At 42.7% G+C, this 23,226-nt stretch overlaps 2 protein-coding genes, 1 long non-coding RNA gene and 1 other non-coding gene across 6 annotated transcripts; all 4 read right to left on the bottom strand.

The window, feature by feature from the left end:
• Positions 1-740: 740 nt before the first annotated feature.
• Positions 741-9,889, bottom strand: LOC135583288 (callose synthase 12-like). 3 transcript variants are annotated; one of them, XM_065148395.1, is made up of 3 exons: positions 9,503-9,886; positions 2,995-8,486; positions 741-1,003 (listed from the first exon to the last, which is right to left on the bottom strand). In XM_065148395.1, exon 2 carries the CDS (start codon positions 8,378-8,380, stop codon positions 2,996-2,998), a length of 5,385 nt encoding a protein of 1,794 aa, XP_065004467.1. In that variant the 5' UTR covers positions 8,381-8,486; positions 9,503-9,886; the 3' UTR covers positions 741-1,003; position 2,995. The 3 variants fall into 3 exon arrangements, with proteins under 3 accessions (XP_065004467.1, XP_065004468.1, XP_065004469.1); XM_065148396.1 differs by having other exon boundaries at positions 2,995-8,457; XM_065148397.1 differs by lacking the exon at positions 741-1,003 and adding an exon at positions 1,063-1,582 and having other exon boundaries at positions 9,503-9,889.
• Positions 5,291-5,370, bottom strand: LOC135637374 (small nucleolar RNA J33). The gene has a single exon (XR_010496237.1). It is a non-coding gene; the product is annotated as a small nucleolar RNA J33 (small nucleolar RNA).
• A 2,991-nt stretch (positions 9,890-12,880) lies between the features above and the next one.
• LOC135636590 (uncharacterized) lies at positions 12,881-14,574 on the bottom strand. Its single transcript, XR_010495937.1, has 2 exons — positions 13,215-14,574; positions 12,881-13,139 (listed from the first exon to the last, which is right to left on the bottom strand). It is a non-coding gene; the product is annotated as an uncharacterized LOC135636590 (long non-coding RNA).
• A 746-nt stretch (positions 14,575-15,320) lies between these two features.
• Positions 15,321-20,080, bottom strand: LOC135635377 (tubby-like F-box protein 1). Its single transcript, XM_065146409.1, has 4 exons — positions 19,749-20,080; positions 19,447-19,534; positions 18,185-18,314; positions 15,321-16,074 (listed from the first exon to the last, which is right to left on the bottom strand). The coding sequence occupies exons 1-4, from the start codon at positions 20,043-20,045 to the stop codon at positions 15,516-15,518; spliced, it is 1,074 nt and encodes a 357-aa protein (XP_065002481.1). The 5' UTR covers positions 20,046-20,080; the 3' UTR covers positions 15,321-15,515.
• Between the last annotated feature and the right edge of the window lie 3,146 nt (positions 20,081-23,226).

The following is a 23,226-nucleotide window of genomic DNA, read 5'->3' as shown; positions in this document are numbered from 1 at the left end:
CGATTGCTTCAGTAACATCCAGAGAATTATAGTATCCATAACTCACTAACATCATCCAAGACTTCAAAGGGTGATAACACCGACTTGCGTTCATAAATATAAACTGCATTACATGTACCGGCATCGAACACTACATTTCAACGCTAGTATCTAATCAGACTGATGGATATCAATTGATACCCACTGATCTGACTGGTATTCATCACCTTGTCATCCATCATCCACGGTGTGACACCAGACGATGAGCAAGTCGAATTAGTAACCACTACCTCAATGCTGCAGCTGTTTTAAGGCCTAGTATAAACAAGAGATTAGATAAGCCAAAGAAACTCAAATAGAGATTAATTACAAAGCATAAAGTCTGGTATAAACAAGAGATTAAATAAGCCAAAGAAACTCAAATAGAGATTAATTACAATGCGTAAGCATCCTAGAAGAGAAGTCTCTAACACCCAACAGTAAGCATTCTGTTTCGCTGCCCATCATCAAACTTGGCTGCACAAACACTGAACTGAAAACATCTTGCTTATCGACTTGTTGCAACATACAGGAGTGGGACTTAATCGGTGCATGGGAAGCCCCGTCATCAGAAAATTTGCCTGCCACTTGCTAGAATGAGTGTACTTTAGCAGAACTTGGTGGATCCTAATCTCGAGGTCCTCAGGGAAAGACGTGTGTTCATAGATACAAACCGAGATAACTGAAAGAAAAGAAAGCAAAGCTCCAGGGAACGTTATGAATAAAAAATATCAACACCCACATCGTAGCTTCATTAGTCTAATAATTCTCAATTTTTCCAGATCTTTGCCAGGGAAAGCCTATTAGAACAGAGATGTCAAGTTCCAAATGAGAGACACACCATCCAATCTAAGGGAATACCAGCTCGATAAGATACAAAAGCAAAAAATAACAAAGACCGCAGGTGTTTCCACCTGCAAGAAACAGAGAGACCGCTAGCCGTTCAGGAGTATCTCCGGTAACCAAGCATGATCATGATATATACCTGCATGAAACCTTTTCCATATCAATAATTCATGATATCAAGAATGCAAAATCATACTGAAGTTTTCTGAAATCTCAATTATACTTTTAGAACATAATGTTTGCATTTCTCATTTTTGTTTTATTTCTATATTATTTCACCATTTTTAATTTTTTTATAATTTTTTTGGTTCTTTTGAGTTATTTTCCTGAGAAATCATAATCACATCAATTTGATTTAATTAATCCTGTCAATCCCAACTATACTGTTTCTATCTAGTGCAGATCCAATTATTACCGACTCCACTAATGACTTGATGAAGCTACACGTGATTAGCTAGTATCACTTACCAACAGGTAGAGTCGAACATCACGATCACTAGCATCCCAACTATGTCACAAAGCGACTTCTCAGATGTATACTCTGTAATCCAATCTGGTAAGGATCTGTTCCTGATGTATAATTTACTTATCACAGCTCCATTTCTTACCCATGTTCTCCCTTTGGTGTTTTCCTGATTTTCTTTTCTCTTTTTAATTGGTGACAGTTGCTTGTGCCAGAATAATAGTATACCAGTCTGAACTAACGTAACATACCCATCTGCCAACAACAAAAATGTGGTATAGATGGGCATTTGAGTTCTTGATTGATGCCTGCTTTAAAAGGTTGACAATATACAAACTCAATAAAATTTTGTTAAGATATCTATTGATGGAAATGTACTGGTTTTGAGTTGTGAGCCATCTGATACCCCTATATGGGTAGGAAAAGGTAATGTGACGGAAGTTATTTAACAGAGTAAGCTTTTGACATGCTTGCATAGACAAATTTCACAAAAAAAGGGTTTATGATCAATTTGTGCAGGATAAGGGTGGATGCCAATCTATAAAATACAACAGAATATAGGATAAAACAAAAAAAAAACATATCGAAATAACTGATTTGGTAAAAAAACAGAAATGGTTCTGAGGCAATCCATCTTTTGGGAAACATACAAATGAGATAATTTACAATGCCTTTTTTATTAGATTGAAACCTTATTTAAAATCAATCAGAATCTGTGTCTTGATTCTTAGATACCACAACAGTGTAGCAAGAAATAATTTCAGTAACAACCCAAAAGATCAAGAGAATTTATTTTTCAACAAACTACTGGCAATATAAGAACCTGCAACACCAAGGTACCAAGGCTACTATATTCTGTAGTGGCACCAACTCTTTCAATGGTCTGAAGAGGATTAAGCAACTGAATTCATCATGCCAAGGTTCAAAACTTGACTTGGAATCAAGTAAAGCAACCTTCGAAACCCGATTCAACCAAGTCAACTAGGTGCTCCAGATAAGTGGAAGCCCTCTTTTTTTATTTTTTGTAATAATAAAAACGAATAAAAAAGAAGGTGCAAGTAATGGAAAAAAGTAACCTTGCACTTAAATGGTTGCCAGTTCATTAAATATTTCACAATGAGAAAATATGAAAATCGAACAATCAATATTTGTAGTTACCAGTAAGAAAATCCTCATCATACAGTAGATTTAATTATCATATCAGAGGTGTGATACTAGTACAGTAAAAATTAACAAAGTGTCAAGGAGAACTGCATAGTCATGGTCTAAAGAAAGACAACATGAATACCAGCTGATTCAATTAGATGAACTAGCAATGACTTCTGAACCTAGCAATAACTTTAAAAAGAAAAAAACTAAAGCTTCTAGCTTTAACAAAAAGTCAAGACTCAGTTTCAGTGGTCTCAGTAGTCATGGACAACTCTGCAAGTAGATTCAGAAGGTTTTCTACCTTGTTCTATATAAAATAGGTAATTTTCTAAGTTTTCATGTCAGAGAAAAAGAGAACAACAACAAAAACCAATTTGCAAATGGTATTATTCTGAACAGAGATCCAAAATAACCTTGTACCTGACCAACTTACAAATGTTTTTTGCATTTAGGCATATGCATAATAAAAAGATCACATGGAACAGCAAAAAAACACATACAACGCAAATATGAAGTACCTCAAATTGTGTCCTGTTTTTTCCCAGTAAGAATTCGTGATATCTGGAGACCTCGACTGAATGCTTCATTAAAGAGAATCCTTGTCTGCATTTCCTGGAAACCAGGCATCCAGGACAAAAATGCCACTGGTGCCATCACAATCACCCCAAACAAGATGTCATAGAACCGAGCCATGGAAACCACAGTTTCCCATAGAGCAGTGGATTCAATAAATGGTTTGATCACTTGAGCAATTAATATTAGACCCCAACCGGTTGGAATAAATGCCAACAGGCTTGTGAAGATATCAATAAACTCAAAGGATGTGAACTCGAACAACAAAACAATCACAAGTATCACAAAGACTATTACGAAGGATTGGATGGCACGATATGTAATATGTTCCTTTGCAGCATATCTGTCTCGGGCATAATCCACAACAACAAAAATCCCAACAGCTGCAACAATACCAATCCATGAAAGCAGATACACAGAAACACTGTGGCTCTCACTGGCAATATTTAGCTGGTATACGATACCGTATTGGAAAAAGAAATATCGGAGATCTAATACTACCTCCAGTAGCTTTCCCCAAAGACCAGTTGTCCGAAGGTGGTCATTTTCTTCATTCCACCATTTCTCCCAAGACTGATCAGATGTTGCAGAAATGCGACTAGGATGCCAAATCCAGTTCATGAAATCATCAAAGTCATAAACAGTTTTCAACCAATCAAAACCAGATGGGTTGAATGCAAATGGAGCCATGATCCATGATACCACCAGAAACCAGCTCGAGATTGTCAGCACTATGTATACAAAAGTGTTCTTTGCAATAGCACTATAAGAAGCATAAACAGTCAGTATTAATCCAAGTTCTATTGCTTTGATAAAGTGGCTACGCGCATAGAGTCTATAATTCTCAGCGAATTTCTTGTGCTCAACAACAAAACCACGTCCTGTAGCACGATACTTTGCACCACCATGAAGGATTGTACGCCCATAATAATGGGTCTTAGTTCCCATAGAGAAGGTATAGAACATGGATGCAAGCTGGAGCTGCATTGTGAAGAAGTCCCATATTGCAGGAAGAAAGCCATGCTCTAGGGAGTTTTCTATAATCATTGGCAAGGCTGTGAAAAGGCCTAGCTGGATAATGAACTGCTGGTTAAGAACAGTAACCAGAGCTGCATTACTCGTAGAGTCAGCATTGTTACTGATAGAATTCTCAAGACCACTAAGAGCCAGATAAAGTCGTCCCCAAACAAATGCATAAACAGTCAGTACCACCATCATGGTGTTAAAGTAGAACCCCACAGTTGTGTAGAAGAAAGAGAGCATTCGAAAGAAGTCCAACCTATGACCCAACCTATAAACATCTCTGCTTAAGGTCTGTTCACCATTGCCACTAGCAACCTTGGCTTCAAACATAGATATCTGATTCAAGCCTACATCCCGTCCTTTACCCACTTGGATATATTCGTGGTGGGTAACATTACCACCACGAAGTGTACAATTAAAGCCTGCAAATATGTCCTCGCTAATGTTGATGACCCTGGAAGCTTTGCTAATGCCACCTTGACTCAGAAACCAAAGGCGATCAAAGACATCAGGATGGCCATAATGCATACGAACCTTTAAAGGGTTTGCCAAAACCCGCTGTCCAAGTGTGACAAAGCTTGTCTCCTGAGCAGACATGAACCAAGCAAGGGAAGAGACAGAACCAGTAAAAACATGTTCTCGGACTCCCAAGATTGTCGGTTTCCGAGAACCATACTTGTAGGAATACTCCTCCAACAGATTGCGCATTTTGAGGGCCTCTTCAAAGTAGTTGTCTTGATTCATGTCAATCGTCTGAACTGCATCACCCCTCGTAAATATGGAGGCATGGTTCTGATTCTCTGGCTTGCCTTCTCCAAGCTTCAGTGGCCCAGGCAACCTGACCCGGTATATCTCCACCTCTTTCTGCAATTGCTGATCATACTTAACAAGAACTGAATAATAGACCACTTCATCTCTGCCTGACTTCACTTCATCAACATAGGCCACACGAAGGGCCTCATTGTTCTTCATTAGATACAAAATATCATTGGCACGTGGATCATTCTTTGCTTTCTGGTTCCCATAAATCTGGCAGGCAACAACATAAGTATACTTCATTAGGGCAGTTCCATGCTCATGGCCTTTAAACAGCAAGCTGACGCCACTGCTAGCTCTGCTCAGGCTTCGTGATGGCGACTTGCCACCATCCTCTGAATCATCTAATTCAGTTTTCTGCCTCTTTGATGAACCAACTGAATGTAGCTCCCTCGACCCCTCCCTTATGTCAATCTCAGAAGCAGAATCAAGAAAGGTAAGCATCTTGAGAGCCCTGTAGTAGTACATCATCCCTCGCACAGTGCGTGATAACGTCTGACCCCTATATGAGGCCCAAAGCCGAAGATCCCTCGACCTTTTACCCCATAGCTCCTCTTCATCAGTCATTCCTTCTCTCCGCATACGTTCCAAAAAGTTTGACCAATCATCTTCGTAAATCTTCTGCAAGTAGAATATGATAGAGATGCCATCTTCATTCTCTGACTGAAGCTGCTCCTTGCTGTACAAAACTTCCTCGTTGTAATATGGAGTCAGAACACTGAAGGCCCTCATCTTCTCAACCTGTGGAGCTCGTGGCATGTTCATGAACAATGAGTTGCTGAAGAAAGCAATACGCCTTCGGGCCTCCAGATTCTTTGGAACATTATTCATGGAATCCTTGGATGTAAGAATTGTATGCAGCCGCCTTACCTGCTTGTAGAAGTTCTCATTTTCTGCACTGGGCAATTCAACAGCATTCTCAAAGAGCAGACCGCTTGACCCGGTTGGTGCCAACCCTGCATCTTTAAGTTGCTCTATGCTCTTCTTGTTCTTAGGAAAGTCACGGGTAGCTATGTCATAGAGGGTCTGCAATGTGTTGACCACTTTGTTCTTATTCCTATTTGGCTTGACTAATGTACCCAGTAGGACAACCAGTTTGTCATAGATACTCTGCAAAACACCCATATTATATTCCACCGAGAACTTCTCAACCCGAATGCAACTATCAAACTCCTCGAACATTCCAGCAACAATGGAGTGCTCCTCAGTTCCCTCCTTGATGATCTCCAGCAGAAAGTACTTGACACTGTCATAGGCCTCTATGACTGCACAGCGGCGATACTCATTCTTGCAAATCTTTCTCCAGTGTTTTCTGTCATCAGCCTTCAGTTCCTTTGCCTGGCCGAGTGCAAGTAACAGCTCATTGCAGAGTAACAAGCACGGCCACCTGATCACCCGGATATTCCATGTATAGGGTGGAAGCTCAAGAAGCTCCACTTCACGGTCGCTCAAAATATCCTCCTCTCTGAATGTCTGAATAATCTCATTCCATATCAATGCAAACCTGCTGGGACCCAGTTGATTCGATTCGATCTTCTTGTATGGGCGCCCCAAGCCATACCTCAGCTTCAGCCGGTTGACAGCATCCCTGAACTTACTCCTCAGTGTACCATGGTCCTGGAATAGCTGCTCCTCTGGCAGCAGATTGAACTGCATTGCACTAGCGAAGAACTGAAACCTCAGCCTCAGCTGTTGCACATCACGAATCTCCCCAAGATGCGCAAACAGGCCAACCAGCGCCCCGACCAATGAAGAGAAGATTGAGTACCAGATCTGGATGTCCATTAGATAGATCAGGATGACAGGTAGCCACAAGATGAACACCGCAAACCGGTTTGTACGAGAGAAGAACTCATGCCACTCATATTGGACGTTTTGAAGGCGGAGTATGGCTTTGGTCGGGGTGACCATAGGCTTGATCTGCAGGAAGTAACTGAAGGAGAATTTCACAGCAAGGAGCACGACCCAGAACAGAGAGTACTTGCCATTGTCGAATAGACCTTCCCTCAGTCCTCTACCAACAAAGGTGCGGCTCTGGAACCACCAAGTGAGGATGTAGAAAATCCTCCAATTGGTCTTCTCGAGGAAGTTGCGGAGCCAAGGGATGATGAAGAGCACGATGGCGAGCAGCTCCGGGAGGACAAACACAGCAGCGGCTTCCAAAAAGTTCACCAGCCGCTGGTTTGCAGCCGTCGACCACTGCCGGTCGCGGTTGCGCTGGTCCCAGATCCGGGAATAGAGGACGGCGAATGCAACAGTCCACGCCGCAGCGGCAAGGCTCTTGAGCACCATCCGCACACCGAGCAACTTGGCGTCACGCGACACGAGGCCGTACTGGGTGCCGGCATCGAGGAGGGACTGGAGGAGGCGGAGGCCGGCCCAGGTGATGAAGATGGTCAGGACGCGTACCTGGGCGTCGCGAGTCCGGAGATTCTGCCACGGGTACGTGTCTCCATGCCACGCCACGAGGATGGCCGCCTGAAGGAAGAGGATGAGCACGACCCAGAGGCGATCGAAGCTGCGGTAGAGGTTCCAGAAGGAGCGCTGCTCCACGAAGCCCGTCTTTCCCACGCGGTTCTTCGTGGGCGGCGTCGCGAAGAAGTTCTTGGAGCGGTCGAGCGGCCAGCGGAGGCGGTCGAAGCAATGGTTGCTCCAGAAGTACTCGTTGATGTCGTCGTAGTTGCGCCAGGCGGAGTGGGGGGCGGTGCCGTTGTGGCTGGCGTCGACCTCCCGCTTGATGGTATCGTAGATGGGGGTGACGACGCGGGCGAGGAAGGCGTTCTCACCGGAGATGGCGGGGAGAGCGGGCTGCCCGGTGGCGTCGTCGATGTAGTCCTCGAGGATGCGGTTGAGGTCCATGGCCATGTGGTGAAAGATGTAGGAGAGGCACTCGGGGACAAAGCGGAGGTTGGCGGCCTCGCCCCAAATGAGGAGATAGAGGGCGGCGTAGAGGAGCTCGCGGCGGGGGTCGGTGGCGACACGGCGGAGGCCGGAGTCCGAGATCCAGACATTGGATTTCCGGCCGAGGTAGGCGCACCAAGAGGTGTAGCTGTGGAGGAGCTTCTTGCGAACGCGGCGCACGACGGAATGGTCGAGGACGTCGATGTTGTCCGGCGGCGGCTGGAGGCGCATCTGGGCGTTGGCGAGGAGGAGGACGAGATGCTCCCGCTGGTTGCGGACGTTGTCGCGCTGGAAGCCGAAGAAGGCGCCGAGCCAGTCGAGGAGGTCGAGGCCGTCGTGCCACCGGGAGAAGGGCGGCTTACGGAGCTCCCCGACGGTGCGTAGGGCCGCCATGGCAGCGCGCACCTCGGGGAAGAGGAGCGACGGATGATCCGCGAGGAGGTTGTGGATGGGGATGATGTTGTAGACCTCATCCTCCCCCTCTCCGGCGACAGGCGGCGCGGCCGCGGTGCGGGGCGGCGCCGCGGGACCGGCGCCGGGGCCATGGGTGGCGCCCGGGCCGGGCCGGGTGGGGCGTTGGCGGAGGCTCATAAGCGCATCAGATCTAGGAGTTACGCCCTTTTCCTTCTCCCTCTCCCTCGCTCCTGTCTTCTCAAAAATCTTTTGATCTGCACGAAGACGGATGAGATCGAGCGGCCTGCAGGTCTCAGTATATCAAATTTTCTTTTCTTTATCATAATTTTCTTTACCATTATTACATCAAAAAAAGCGGTTTTTCATACACCATAGAAACTAAACTACTAATTAGAAATTATCTATTAAAATACCATTAATACTTTAGGATAAACAATGTGAATTAAGTGCTAACAAACAATTGAATCGACTAACGAGAATTAACTGCGTTTTGACAAAACCACATGTACAAGCAAAATTTATAGTTAGAGAAGCAAAATCATATATGCAAATGGGTAAATATTTAGAATGGAGTTAGTTAATTAAACTTTCAAGGGAATAGTTTTCTTGGAATCTTTTAAACCATTAAAAGCGGCTTCACATGATTCGTAGCAATCCGTAAGTCAAATATCGACGCCAGCTTCGAGGCCCTGAAAGTCTTTTTTTTCTTCTTTTATTTATTTTTTTCCCCGCTCGAAAGAAGTTCTTCATTCTGAAACACATTATTCGGAAACCAATCATGGCACCCATTCGGTCTACCCGTCAATCCGGGCCGTACTTCATGTGGACCCCGACAGCCATCGTGAGCGAGGCGGAAAATTCGGGCGCGGAAGTCCGGGACGCATAAGTATCGAGAATCGAGCCACCTCTAGTCCACTACTGAGCAACGTGTGAAGCCTACGCGAACGCGAGCGGTTCGGGATGCGAACCCGCGGCCACGGCACGGACGACTGGGACGTCGACTTCGGGAACGCCGTGCTGGTGCGGCAACGGTCCAAAAACGAGGCGGTGAGACAAGGCGAAACACACGGCTTCGAAACCTTACCCAGTAAGCAAGCGACCGTCGACCAAAAACTATTGACCTTCCCCGACGTAGAAGAAGACAACACTACTGACCTTCCCCGAAGAAGAAGAATTAAGAGTTCGCTTTCCATTTTAGCCAGCTCTCACGGAGGTTTTGGCATCTCTCTCTCTCTCTCTCGTTTATTTCCTCTTTTCTTCGTTAGTAAGGAAAATAAAAGGAAACCAAGTAAATCGTACCTGAAAGAGATTGGAGCAGCGAGGCAGGAGATTGGGTGTAGATCTCTTCCAAGACGAACTTCCGTGGAGAAGGAGAGGACGATGGGTAAACCGGAGATGCGGATGAGCAGGAGGAGAAGGAGAAGGGAGGGTTCTGTGCGCGACAAATGAATCTTCGCCGTGGCCGCTAGATTTGAAGCCCTACGTGGGGAGATGGAAGAATTGCCCCTTTGGGCTTCTTCTCTTACCCGGTGATATTCCTACCCGCCCGGATACCTGCGTTACGTTTTGGCTGGGTCCCGATGAGTCCAATCGAGGAAACCGGCGCGACCGGTGACGCATAGACAAATGTTGGCCGCAGAGGACTTGCCAGTGCTTTATTGGATAACCCACCCACCACCAACCTGCCTTTTTTGGTTTCAGGTCCCACCGTCACGACCAAGCGCAAAGCAAGTAGTAAATGAGAAGGGTGGGCTGTCAGCGTGCCGATAAGGATTTGATCATGAGACCCGCGGGATGGACCTGCATGTGTCCGCGTTGGACAGATGGGTGGATCCGGGGAAGTCGGCAAGCCGAGCGCCGCGCCGTAAGTTTCGATCCGGATCGGCTTAATCGATGATACCGAGGTAGGTCTGAACAAGATAGGTATTAAATTTGATATTCTCTGAATTGAAAATAATATTTTTATAGTTCGCCTATACAAAACATACTCGCCTTTGTTTGAGTTCAAAACTAAAAACTTATCACTTAAGAATTTCACATCAAAATAATTAATATGATGGTGATATAGTTAACTCACATCTAAAATCAAGAAATAAAAGGCAACATCACAATAGTGACTACATAAAGAAAGCTAATATATAATACTTTAGATAGCAGCGACAGCTACACAGCAAACTGAGTTCAAATGTAAATCTAATTCCGGGCTACAATTAATATGGTACGCTAAAACCATACGGTGAACACATCATCAACATGAAGGAAGTTGAACGAAAGCATGCTGTACTAACTCTTAAGAAAAAGATGAAAAACGGAAATATACGGACACATCCAAGAAAAAAAGGGTAACTTTGAACGATAACCAATGCAAGCAGAATAGAATAATTTAGATGTAATAAATCAGATATGGAATAGGTTTAAATAGCTTGTATTCAGAAACGACAAATCACCAACAGAGACATTGTGAGACAACATTTTTGTCCAGGAAGAAGATGTGAAATTGTTAGAAAGTGTACGATGATAATGAAAAAGCATTTTAATGACAAAATTATACCAATTCTGATATTTGACCACAAAATCCAGCCAAACTAAACATGCCAAATATGCCTGCATAATGAGGCACCCGAGTCAGCAACTTAATCACAGATCAGTGAGAACATAGTATCAGACGGATAAGAGATTTAGCTGATGGGAGATCTCATGATGCAGTTAAAGCTGCTGAGACGGGTCAACTCCTTGTGGTAGTACAAGTTCATACAGGAAATAACCAGATATGCCTGAACAAAATATGGATCACAAGGAATATATAACAGAAATACGGATCTGTGCTTAGCATGTCTGTTCTGATACTACAGGTACTACAGAAGTCAGAAAGGAATCAAAATGCCTGTGCTACAACAAATGCAAAAAAGTATAGAGGAGACTTAAAACTTGATAGAGGAAGCTAAGAAACTACATGCTCCATCTTAGTGGTCAGGGCATAAACAGGAGTAAATCCACCATTGTCAAATAGAATCTGATATCATTTCAAGTCTCAGAATATGGGACTATCAAAACTTTATAAAGGCTTTTTTAAGTGCTGATTGAAACAGAATATGACAAATACCAGACACATTTGATTATTTTTCTTCATACTCTTTGTATCTTTTCAAAGCAGAATAGCATGAGAAAATCACATGTCACGAGCTGTTTCTAAAGGAAATACTCATTCAGGGATCAGGAGTTCATAATCAATATTCATTGTAAGTTCCATTCTCCAAATATTGTATGGCAATAGGAACTAATGAGGATAAAGCGACATCAAATAAATCGGATTGGAAGCAGGCAAATGCTTTCATAATATTGTGGGAAATTAATTAAAATAACCTACAAGAATCTTACAAATCTTTTGCCTACACTTCAGCAGAGATTGTAGGCAGAAATTTCAAAAACATGGCTGGCTACTTATGAAGCATGACACTTTGATTTCATCCTTACTCACGGTCAAAGTAATAAAATCTTTGATTTGACTCGATCAAATTTTCAGCTTCAGAATCCCTGGAATATATAACAATGGTATTAAATTATCCAAGTAATCAATAATTTATCATTTTGATACCACAAGATGTTCATAAGTTTGCTATCCCAAAAGGTTTTCTATTATTCAGGATAAACTTTCATAGTCCCATGTATAGAGATTTAAAATCTCAGGATTTCTCAAAACAAAAAAAAACTGCTGAGTAAATATCCAAATCCCAAGTTTATGCAAAAAAAAAAAAAGAATCAAATTTTGTGTTTGATTGGGAGATGTCAAACATGGGATGCATGAGTGAGAATCTGTATATTCTAGAATTTGAAAATTCATTGGTGCAGTTGGAACTTGTGTCCCAGAATGTGGAGAGAAGAATTAAGAGATTGGGATTTTGAAGATGAAATTTTGAGAGTGCTTGGTTCAATTGTATGAAATTGTCATACTAAATAGGCTATGGAGCTTAAACAAGGGTTTTGGTAGGTGGATTTAAATAATGCTACTTTTAGTATAGAATATTTTGGATGAAAAATTCCTGGGTGGAATTTCAAGGGTGTTTGGCCCCATGAATTTATAATGAATCTCTATGAAATCCTAGTATTTAGCAGGGCACCATTATTTTTGTTTGTTGATGATATAGTTGGAACTGAGAAGAATTTAGTTGAGATTAATTTTAAAATTGAGTTAAAGTGACAAATCATAGAAATTAAGAGTTTTAAACTAAGTAGAGCTGAAAACTACTGAAATACATTCAACTCTAGAAATATAGCATTTAAATTCATAACCGACTGCTCTTCGAGATCAACCTTATAAACTACTGAAGAAAAACAATGTCCTGGCAGCTGTCACAAGATTGAAGTATTCCTCGTATTACATGCCAACACTAGAAATGTAGCATCTAAATTCATAATCTACTGCTCTTTGAGATCCCCTTGTGAACTACAAAAGAAAAACAATATTTTCTTGGAGTTGTCACGAGATTGAAACCAAAAGCTGCTAGTGTTTCTTCCATGAAAGAACATTTGGTTCCACAAAAACATACAACATGCCTTGGTCTGATGCCAATGATTCCACTACATATTTAAAATTCAAAGCTTCTAGCAGAAAGTCTACTTAGATTTTAAATTCTTTTGACATTATAACAGTAGCAGGTTTTCTGTTAGTGATTTGACACATCAAAACAACACATATGCAAAGTTGAAGAGCTACCAAAAAAATCAGCATAAATGAATAACCAATGACAATATTCCAGTGGTCAAAACTGCATTCCCAACTCTAGCGATCATATCCACAGCCACCAAAGACTTAAAATTGTGGTGGAGGAGGGAATTCAAACATGATATCTCTCGAATTAAATCAGAAATAAACAAATACCAGTTCACATGAGGAAATGAAGATGATTCTGTACCTCTCCACACTGTTGCAGCGTATCTGCAACGAAAAGAAATCGAAATTTATCTTATATATATATATTATAAACAGGATAAAAGGAGATGTGTGGCTCACCAGTGTCCGATCGCTTGACACGCTTGATCTTCGCAAGCTGCACCTGTGAATCCATGGAAATCTGCATCTGTTCCAGCACCTTAACAAACTCCATCTTCTGGCATTCGAGTTGCATCATCTGCCTCTGCTTTGCCTCCTCTACCCTTCATTGATCTCAGCAAATCTCATGATCGCCCCAGCCCGTTCTCGGATCCCATTGCCCTCTCCCCTCCCTCACTTCCACCCCCTTCCTGACCTCGAGGACGACCTTGACAGCGACCGCAATACCTCCTCCTCGTCCACTGCGGCCGCGAGCCTGAAGAACCGGCTGTCCCCCAGGAACGTAGTGGAGAAGGCCGGCCGCTTTTCCCTCGGGGGAACACTTGCGATGGAAAGAGAGCGTCAGCGCGAGCAGCGGCGAGACGGAGGCTTCTTCGCGGCCGAGGTCGCGCAACCGATGAGGGCGTCGAGGCGGGAGAAGGGGGGCCACTGGCTCTCGGCATCGCCGCCGGCAATGCGAACCTCTTCGACCCAGTACTTGTTATTCAGGATGTCGATCCGGTTCTTGCACTGAACGTCGGTGCGGTTCCAGCGGCAACCAGCACCACGGCCGGAGTTGACGCCGTCGACGATCTTCAGCGCTTTCGCTGGAGGTTCCCGCGGTTCAGGTCGACGTAGCGGTCAGCCCAAGCGCCGACGCTTCAACTCGCTCCAGCAGTCCGGCAGAGCCGGTTTCCGCGGTCTCGACGGCGCCGCCCCGGTCCCTTCCATCTCCCGATCCAATCTAAATTCCCTTCTCCTCTTTCTCCCTCAGCTTGTTCGCGTCTTGTTCGATAGCCACCATTAGGGTTAGGGTTTGAACGAGAGAAAACGGGATGGGGCAGGTGACATGGAGCGGCGACAGGCGCCGGCTGAAGGGGCGATGGGTGAGCGAGGAGCACGTGAGGTGGCGCCGGGCGTGCGAGTTCGCCGGTGTTGGTGAGGAGCCGATCGACACGGAACATCCCCGTCGCTGGTTTCGTGGTCGCAGAGCGTCCTACCAAGCCCAGAAGCGGAGAAATAACAAGTTCGGCGCCGCGTAGTACTGCTCGTAACGTGTCGTTCTTAGTGACGACGGTGCGAGTGGAAGGAATAATTGAGTTACAAAATTGCCCCTAAAAAATGAACGCAAACCGGAGAGAAGTGAGGGGTAAAGTGGGAAAGGTGTCGAAAGAAACGCACTTATTCCGACCCTCCGCGTCCTCGTCTGCCAGGCTGGTGCACCGAGGCAGAAACGGCGCAGCGCCAAGTCCGGGACCCGCACGCTGCCTCCAATGATGTTTAACCGTAGCACACTGCCATTCGTATCCTTGTTACTTTTAAGATGTAAGACAATCCGTTCCTGTTGCAATTTTTTATATATATCGGATAATTTCAAATCAGACCGCGATCCAATCGGATTGGTTTTGATTAAGTTTGATCAAAGAATGGGCGAGATAGGAAATAGTTCTCGACGATATCAGCGGTGCTTAAATGGGACCCACCCCACATTCTAGTTTAGTTATGCGTTGGAGTAAAACTGATGATTCGACGTATTTGATGATCGGAAGTGATCGCACTATCGTGGCATCTCATTTAATATAATATTGAAAATGAAAAAGATGAATGTGATCATATGTATTGCAAAAGGACTCTATTATTGTGAATTTAAACTTAATATAGATCGATCAAGTTAATGGATCAATTTAATATTTATCTTATATTGCAAGTAGAAAGATGAATGCGATGGTATAAAAGAGATCGAGATGAACCAGCATAGCAACATTCTGGCCTTGTTTCATAAAATGATAGTTAACAGATAACTAACCTATGTGTCAGCTCTTTTTCCTTTTTGGAACATTTAATTCCCAGCTCACCTCTTCTTAGTTGATCTAATGCTGCATGAGATAACATGGCATCAAACTGATTAGTCTTCTTTGATCACAAAAGAATTCATCTATTTGATACATGGCCAAGTTGACAGCAATACGTTTGTACTGGAACAGCGGATCAGCACTTCGTACTCCCAAGAATGTTTTATGGCCATCATTGTCACAAAACTAGACACTGTCACAGAGAGAGAGAGTGAGAGAGAGAGAGAGAGAGGGGTATACAAAAGAAGAGATTTGTATATCTACCACCAAAGACCATTCTTTTGCATGAGAGAATTATACAAAAGAAAGAAAGAAAGGAAAAAAAAAAAAAAGGCACCCCACCTGATGAGAAAATAAAATAAAGCAAGAGAAATCCACTCCCTGCAGCTACAACACAACAGCATGCAGGATGAAGCATCTAGGAACAAGTTTACTCGCATGCAAATTTCGTTCCGAAGCTAGTGAGGCAGATGGCAAATGCTTGGAAGGCTGAAAGCGGCTGACGGAAATCCATGGTAAACATATCGTCCCCAACCTTACCAAATTGTAGCAGCACCGTCTCCTCGTCTCCGATCCCCGACGGTTGGCTGGCATCTGCGGTTGCCACCAGCTGAAAGTTCTTGACGGAGGCCACCGTGACCCTTCCATGGAAGTTCAGGCACCAGCACTGCAGGTGCTCGTGCCACCGAGGGGCTTTGTTCCTCAGGATAGTTACCCCAGGGTTGTGTGCCTTTGGCTTTGAAGAATCTTCCTCCGTGGTGTCCGGTGCCGCTGATGGGCACTGCAGAGTGCAGTACATCCTTCTAGGCCCTCTTTTGAGAAGGTTAAATTTGTAGGAGACCTGCCCGATTATGAAATTACCAGCAGGGACCTGTGGGCTGATTTGTTTGCTTGCAACACGCCTGCTTGCTCGGCTACTTGACACCTTTGCACCATTGTATGGAGGCCGGCTGTCGTAGATTTTAAATTTTGTGCCAAAAAAGTTAGACCTGCAAGGAAAATATGGGAATCACTATTACACATCAGGCATGCTTTTGGATATGAATATATATGTCCGGGCAAGGTTATGTATGCACAAAGTACAGTTCAACCACATAAATATATTATTTGTCATATCTTGTAAAACAAATAACATGTTATCTTCATCAGTACATTCACAAATTGTGCACCACCCAATTTCCATACAAAACAAGTCCCACATCACTATATCTACCAACAAAAAGCATATTAATTTCCATCAAATATGTAAATATTTTGGTAACCTCCCTAAAAGACATGAAGTCTATGTATGCTTGGACCATTACTTGATCAAAAAATGAGAGCAAGAATTTATAATCTAAATACGGTGTTCGAAAAGGAAAGATTTGAATCAATTTGATACACAAAAAAGTGATAGAAGGTTTCAGCAAATGATTCTAGAATAAGCACAAAAATGGAAAGGTTTAGCCCCACAAACAGGAAAAATGGATCATAGGAATGAAGTTAACAAGGAAAAATTAAAGATGAGAAATAAATAAATCTTTTTTTTTCAAAGATCTCAGAGCACTCTAGCTTTTTCAAAATGTCTATGAATTGTAGTACCTAGTTGTATGGAGCTTGGTTGCCGATATATTGCCGTAGAAAAGTTTCAGCACATAAAACCTCCTATATCTGATAATATTTATAGGTATCAATGATATGTTTTTCAAATATAAATTTCATGAAAGGACATGGACCAGTTCATTAGCTGAATGAAGCTGAATTGACCAAATTCAATGAGTTTTGTTCTCTTTGAGCAATTTCTTTCTATGTCTGGGACTTAAGTTCTTCATCCCTGTGTCTCAACACATCCCTCCAACCTTCGACCAGAGACAAGGACAGAGATGATGGTTCAGATGATGGCCACTAATGGGATCAAGGTATGTATATTTCTTCTCTTACCATTTAAATCTAGGGTAAAAATTTTCTTTTTGACCCTTTTTGTCATATCAGCATCCGTTTATCAGTAATAATGGCATACATGACTATGCCATAAACACAATCTCACCAACTCTGCTACATATATGTTTGTCCGATTATTTTTAATCTTGAATGATGCCAACATTATGGGGACACCTAATAGATACATATGGTGAAGAATAAAGCAACAACTTGAACATATTTCATTATTCACAGACTTATTGGTGCATATACCAATCACAAGTGTCACGACCTGGTCCAATGAAATTACTTTTATTACTTTGCTAAACATGAATCATTTATCTGAAATGCTTAAGCTTAAGACTCATCTATTGCTAATGGCCAACTCAAACTTTCTCCCACTTCCCATATGATGAACTAAACCAGGGTGTTGCAGTCTCTCCTATTTAATATTTAATGTCCTCGTCAAGACCTAAATAAAGGCCAAAATTGAACCATACTTGGTACATGTGAGACCCTGACTAATGCTGATTTCACAGTCATGTGCCTCTAGCCAGATTCATAGGTAGCTCATTGTAACACCCTAATTTAGCGTACTTCCATTAACGTGGGTTCAATTTTTTTTGGATCAATGGTTAAAGCTTATCATGTTACTGTATCAATAATCTAATTGGACTAAGTCACAACTATTGGTATTAGCGTGGATCAGTTGACGAGGTTTAGATGCACATCATAGGATGAAGCAACATGTGAATCATACTAGAACGATTTTGGTATAAGGCCTTTACGAGTATAGAAAGGCGCTTAAGTGAGAGAGATCGTCATCCAATTTATTTCTATATTGGAAGTGAGAATAAATTAGTTGATCTATAAAGCTAGAGTGGGTCTATTATCATTAGCTTGAGTTTAAGCATTTTGAGCTAATACTTTGGGTTAATCAAGTTAATGAGTTAGTTACCCCTGTAACAACAAGATACTCATATTTTTTGTGTTTATAGAAATGAGCAATCAATTTGAACTTTTATAATTAACATATTATACTTAATTTCTATATCATATATTATAAATTTCTATATATTGTAAATAGTTAAAACTGCTGGAGATAAGACCAAGAAACAAAGATAAACAAATTTAAGAAAAACAGGATTACATATGTTCTTTAAATGTATAAGAGGCATGGCATCAAAAGAGAAGACTAACCTCAATTTTCCTATATATGCATTACTTCCTTGAGATAGATCATCAGCATCGAGCGAGATAATATACTGGGTGTGAGCTCCATGCTTAAATCGTCGAGCAGCCAAAAGGAACTTTCCCTTATCTGTAAAAGCTGCAAGAAGAAACCAAATAATGAGCAATAAGTCAACAGAAATATATGGCATTATTAATGGCCCCTTTACGTATTGTCACAGTTAGAAATAGACAAGACTTTCTGTATCATTTATGGAAAGAATAATGTGAGAACAAAATATCAAATTAACGTATCACCAACCTATAAATAGAAGCTCAGCCTCAACAAATCTCTATAAAAGAAAATCATATAAGAAGGTTAGGTGATACAATATCAAAGGAAGGCCCCAATACAAGCTTGATGGATCAACTTTGGCCTCCACATGATACTCAATATCACATCAGAAAGCCCCAGGACAAGCTTGAAGGATCAACGAACTTTGCCCTTCACCATCATACCCAAGCCAACAACTATCTAAAAATTAATGCCAACACAAATTTGTTGACAATGTACGTACCTACATGCAGAACTACATGGTTTTAGTGCCATGCAAGACCTATCACTTTCATTTGCTTACTAATATTTTTTTCTAAGCTAGTGACCTTTAAAGATACTGCTAGATATCACAGATCAGCCTAATCACTGTCGGAAAGCACTCATCAGATCAAACATCCACGAAGTTGATGCATGCATGCTTTTATGTGCATTAACCTATGGAATCTGACACCTATGTATTTGTCAAGGTGATCTAATGCCTGGAATAACAAAAAGAAAGGAATTTTAATACCAATCCCTCCACCAAAATAAGAGGAAAATACATTCCAACCTGTCTCTCTTTTCATTGCGCCAAAGCACCTCTGGTTTTAGCTCCTAGATAGAGTCAAACACCAACCCTGATGCCAGTTATGGTACCAAAAACATGGACCAATGTCCAAAGCAGACCCCCATGCCTTTTGCCCCTCAATTTTCCCCTAAGATCCTAGTTTCAATAATATTATGCATAAAGGTTAGCTGGGTTTTCTTCATGTCCTAAAAGCCAAAATTCATGACAAATGCAAAGTTTTTCTTTTTTTGGCATCATAACATGTATAAGATCCAGACCTCAGATATTGAAGGAACATAAACAAATGGAATTTTGAAAGTTAAAGAAAAAACGATCCCAATATGTGCAAGTGATGTATTGTAGCTATGATGGGAAAACCTGAGATGGTTGATGGCGGCATCTACTTACATTCTGTAAGGCCAAGATAGAGATAGAAGGTGGAGTTGTTCTTGTTCCTCCTAATGAAGCATTGGATCGGAGAGTCCCTCGGCCCAGGCTGCATAGCATGCTCAAACATCGTTCACATCGTAAATCAATACACAGAAAGATCGAATAGCTATCTAAAACCGTATTGATTGGTAAATACTTATCAAATGCCCTAATAGAGAAAAGAAAACCAGATCTATTCCAAATCCCTAAAGACAGAGAGAAAGGCAAAGGCAACGGAAACCCTAGAACTAGAAAGATCAGGAGAAAACAGAGAGGAATACCTCTTTGATGGAGGACGGGAAGGTGATGCTGCCGGTCTCACACGGGGGGCGGACAATCGCCCGAGCCGCCTCCCTCCACCTGCGGCAGGCGCCGGCGCACGCCACGAAGTCCTTCCTCTGCGGCCACCGCTCCCCGCCGGCCTCCACTCGCCTCACGATCTCCCCCAGCAGCTCCGGCAGCATCCTCCCCCACCTCCCCTCCTCCTCCTCCCCTTCCCCCGTCTCCTCCTCCGCCGTCCCCGCTTCCCCTCCTCCCTCCTCTATCTCCTCGGATCGAATCCCTCTCCGTCGAAACATCTCCTCGATCCGCTTCTCTCTCTTTCTCTCCCCTCTGTCTCTCTCTCCGGTTCGACGAACAGGAGATATAATATATATATATATATGAATAGTTAAAAATGTGTTCAGTTGTCAAAACGGAAAAAGAGAAGTGCTTTCGCTCTTTGGTGGCAGCACATTTTTACTTCATAAACTTCTGTTGCCAGCTCCGAAAAACATGTGTCTGTTGCTAGGATGTTTCTGCTTTTGTTTTTGTTACGAAATGTATTTGTTGCTCGCCAGGGTGGAATGGGCAAATGGAGGTGGATCGTGATGAGGTGGACTGGGTCTTAGATATATTTAGGTTTGGTATATATTTTGTTTTTAATTTACGATTTATTAAAGATAATAATGAATCTAATTAGGCTTGTGAGACGTTAGGATCGAGAGGAGATGAGGTGGCAAGAACACGTAGGGCTACTTCAAGATTTGTAGGTCAAAGATTTCTTGATCCTCAATGTACCGAGCTAAAATATAACTTTTAAAGGTTGGTATAGGAAGGATTTTTTTTCTTTTTTACCTTTCTTTTAGGTAGAAAATTTTTGACAATCAAATCAATCTAGTTATAAGGTGGCATAAGGGCCAATGAGGCATCGACAGGGAGGATAAGAGCTAAGGGCCAAGTCACTCCCTCACTTGGCAACAATCGGGGGGATGCGTAGTAATAGCTTATCAGCACCCGTGGACGAGGCTGTTCGAACTGATACTGTCAATCTCCGTGGACAGTGGTCCCCGAATGATCATTTATGTATATTTCCCTTAATCGGTCTCCGTGGACGACAGTTCGCAGGAGGCTATTCGGGCCTATTGCCTCCATGGGCAAAACATCAAAGGGAGGAAGTTACGACGATTACAGATAATCCCCTCTGTCACCCAGATATAAAAGTCAACCCTTGGAGCTTGCTAAGGGATTAGACTTCTCTCCAAAAACTCTTTATATTGTATATAACCCCAAAAAAGAGCTAACTTGAGCGTTGGAGGAATCGGGTCGGGGAACTCTCCTTGACATTAAACTTTATGCATGAACTCGTCGAGGATATCGAAATCCACCTTAGCCCAACCTCGGGACCACCTCGGCTACTTGGAAACAACTTCGAGGACCACCTCGAACATTTTAGTGTTGCATCAACCGCCTTGCAAGATCGCCACGATGGTTCCTCAGATGCCCTTGGACCTTCAGGTCAAGACTAGGCCGGGCCGACTCACGATCAATGGCACTCTCCCCATAACATTTTGGCGCTAGAAGGATAGCCTTGAATATCGCAAGAATATTCTCTTGCAAACCCTCTTAACGAGCACTCTAGTGAGAAGGTGCCACCCCTCATCCACAATATGTTCATGCAAAGAGGATAGCTACTCTCATTTCCTCGTGCAAATGTATCCACCTTAGTTAAAATACTAGGGCATTACTAGTGCTTGGTCAACAACCCCAGACTCTCACCTCTAAGGGCGAGTACAAGGCACCTAGTTGTCCATGCCAAATCTTTTTTGAACCTCACACATTAGGTGTAGACTCTTACGGGAATGATGTAAGCCATCACCCCATTTTTGCCCTCGTTGGCTCAATAGGCAACGCCGCTCTCATAGCTGTGGTTAGTGTCTCAACCACTATCGGTACCCGTGCCCACTAGGGTTCCCTCAACTGACCCAATGTCAATAGCCCAGGATTGCACCGACTAGTTGAAATATCGATTGGAGCACCATGCTCCCCGATAGTAGAATTCAATGTGCCTTCATACCATGGGCTAGCCTTAATTGAGTCGGAGACCCATTCAACAGACTCAATGGATGACTCTTTGAGAGCTCAAACACGATAGATGGATCAATGCTTGGATGTGATGCATTAGGAATTCTAGTAATAAAAAAGGGAAGGCACAAGCGACCCTACCTTGCGTTGTTCCTTATTGTCCAAAACATTCAGGAGGATCCAATCCCAACAAACTTTTACATCTCATCACTATAGGCTTTTGATAGTAACTCCTACTCAGTAGAACACACCATAGCTTTCCGAGCTCATATGTCACTATACAGCACCTTGAACATTCTAATGTGTCGAGCGTTCCCGATCATACTAAGAGGTTTGGCACAAGAATGGTATAATCGCTTGAAGCTGCTCTTGATTTGATCCTTCGCTCAACTCACAAAGGAATTCAAGCTCCAGTTCCTTAGGAATATATACCCAAGGATATCCACGGCAATGTTGCTCGGGTTAAAACAAAGATAGGACGAACCCTTCTTTAACTTTATTACGTGATTCACCAATGAAATCTGAGGCATGTAGGATGCCCACCCCTCTCTAGTGATACAGGCCTTTATGATGGTTTTAAGGGCCACTTGATTCTTCTGGTCATTGGTGGAAAGATCGTTAAAGATGGTCTTTGAGATACTCTAGAGAACCAATCAGTACATAAATATAGAAGTAATGATCTCGAGTAAGCATAAAAAAATACATAAAAGGTCATGTCAAGAACCACCTCAGGCATCAACCTTAGGCTTGCTGTGGAGAAAATATGGCCAACCTAAGATACCTCACTCGAGGTCCAAATTGACTCCTCTCAATATGACAAGGACCGAGATCTTCCTGCAAATAAAGGAGAATGAATTCCTAAAAGACCCACTCCTAATGAGAACTCCCTTAGAAAGGAGGGATAAATTAAAGTATTATCACTTCCACGGGGACTATGGTTATAATACCAAAGAATGTTATGATATGAAGGACTAGATTGAGGAGCCCATCCACTGGGAACACCTCGGGTGGTTCCTCCCTAAACTCTGAGAATTGTCGGCATGCCCACAGGGCTCGGTGGAAAGACAAATCAATTTCATCATCGATAGACTCGCCTTAGGGAGGGGGATAATTCCTCAGGATACAAAACTTATGCCTAAGCCACCATCAAGAAATGCTCGAGGTCGGAAAGGGATATAAAAATCACTTTAAAAAAAAGAGGAGACAGAGTACCTCGACCCGAACTATGATGACTTATTGGTGGTCTCCATAATGATAATCAATGCTTGAATGAAAATGGTCAAGATCGGCATAAGTAGCTTCGTCAACATACTTTATTTCGATGTAGTTCAAAATTTTGAATTGTCAACTAACGATCTCTCCTCGATGGCATCTTCACTGATAGAATTCACGAGCGACTCACCTACTATATTTTGA

This window comes from Musa acuminata, chromosome BXJ3-4 (genome assembly GCF_036884655.1).
Source record: "Musa acuminata AAA Group cultivar baxijiao chromosome BXJ3-4, Cavendish_Baxijiao_AAA, whole genome shotgun sequence".
Classification (NCBI taxonomy): domain Eukaryota; kingdom Viridiplantae; phylum Streptophyta; class Magnoliopsida; order Zingiberales; family Musaceae; genus Musa; species Musa acuminata.
This window is presented reverse-complemented; position numbering and strand designations above follow the sequence as displayed.

What these genes read in the sequence shown, in the direction of transcription:
- LOC135583288 (XM_065148397.1), bottom strand. Translation starts at nt 8,380, where the DNA reads ATGAGCCTCCGCCAACGCCCCACCCGGCCCGGCCCGGGCGCCACCCAT.
- LOC135635377 (XM_065146409.1), bottom strand. Translation starts at nt 20,045, where the DNA reads ATGTTTCGACGGAGAGGGATTCGATCCGAGGAGATAGAGGAGGGAGGA. An exon ending in CTATCTTGGCCTTACAGAAT is followed by an intron (nt 18,315 to 19,446) that starts GTAAGTAGATGC and finishes TTCTTCTTGCAG; the next exon opens with CTTTTACAGATAAGGGAAAG. An exon ending in GCATATATAGGAAAATTGAG is followed by an intron (nt 16,075 to 18,184) that starts GTTAGTCTTCTC and finishes TTTTCCTTGCAG; the next exon opens with GTCTAACTTTTTTGGCACAA.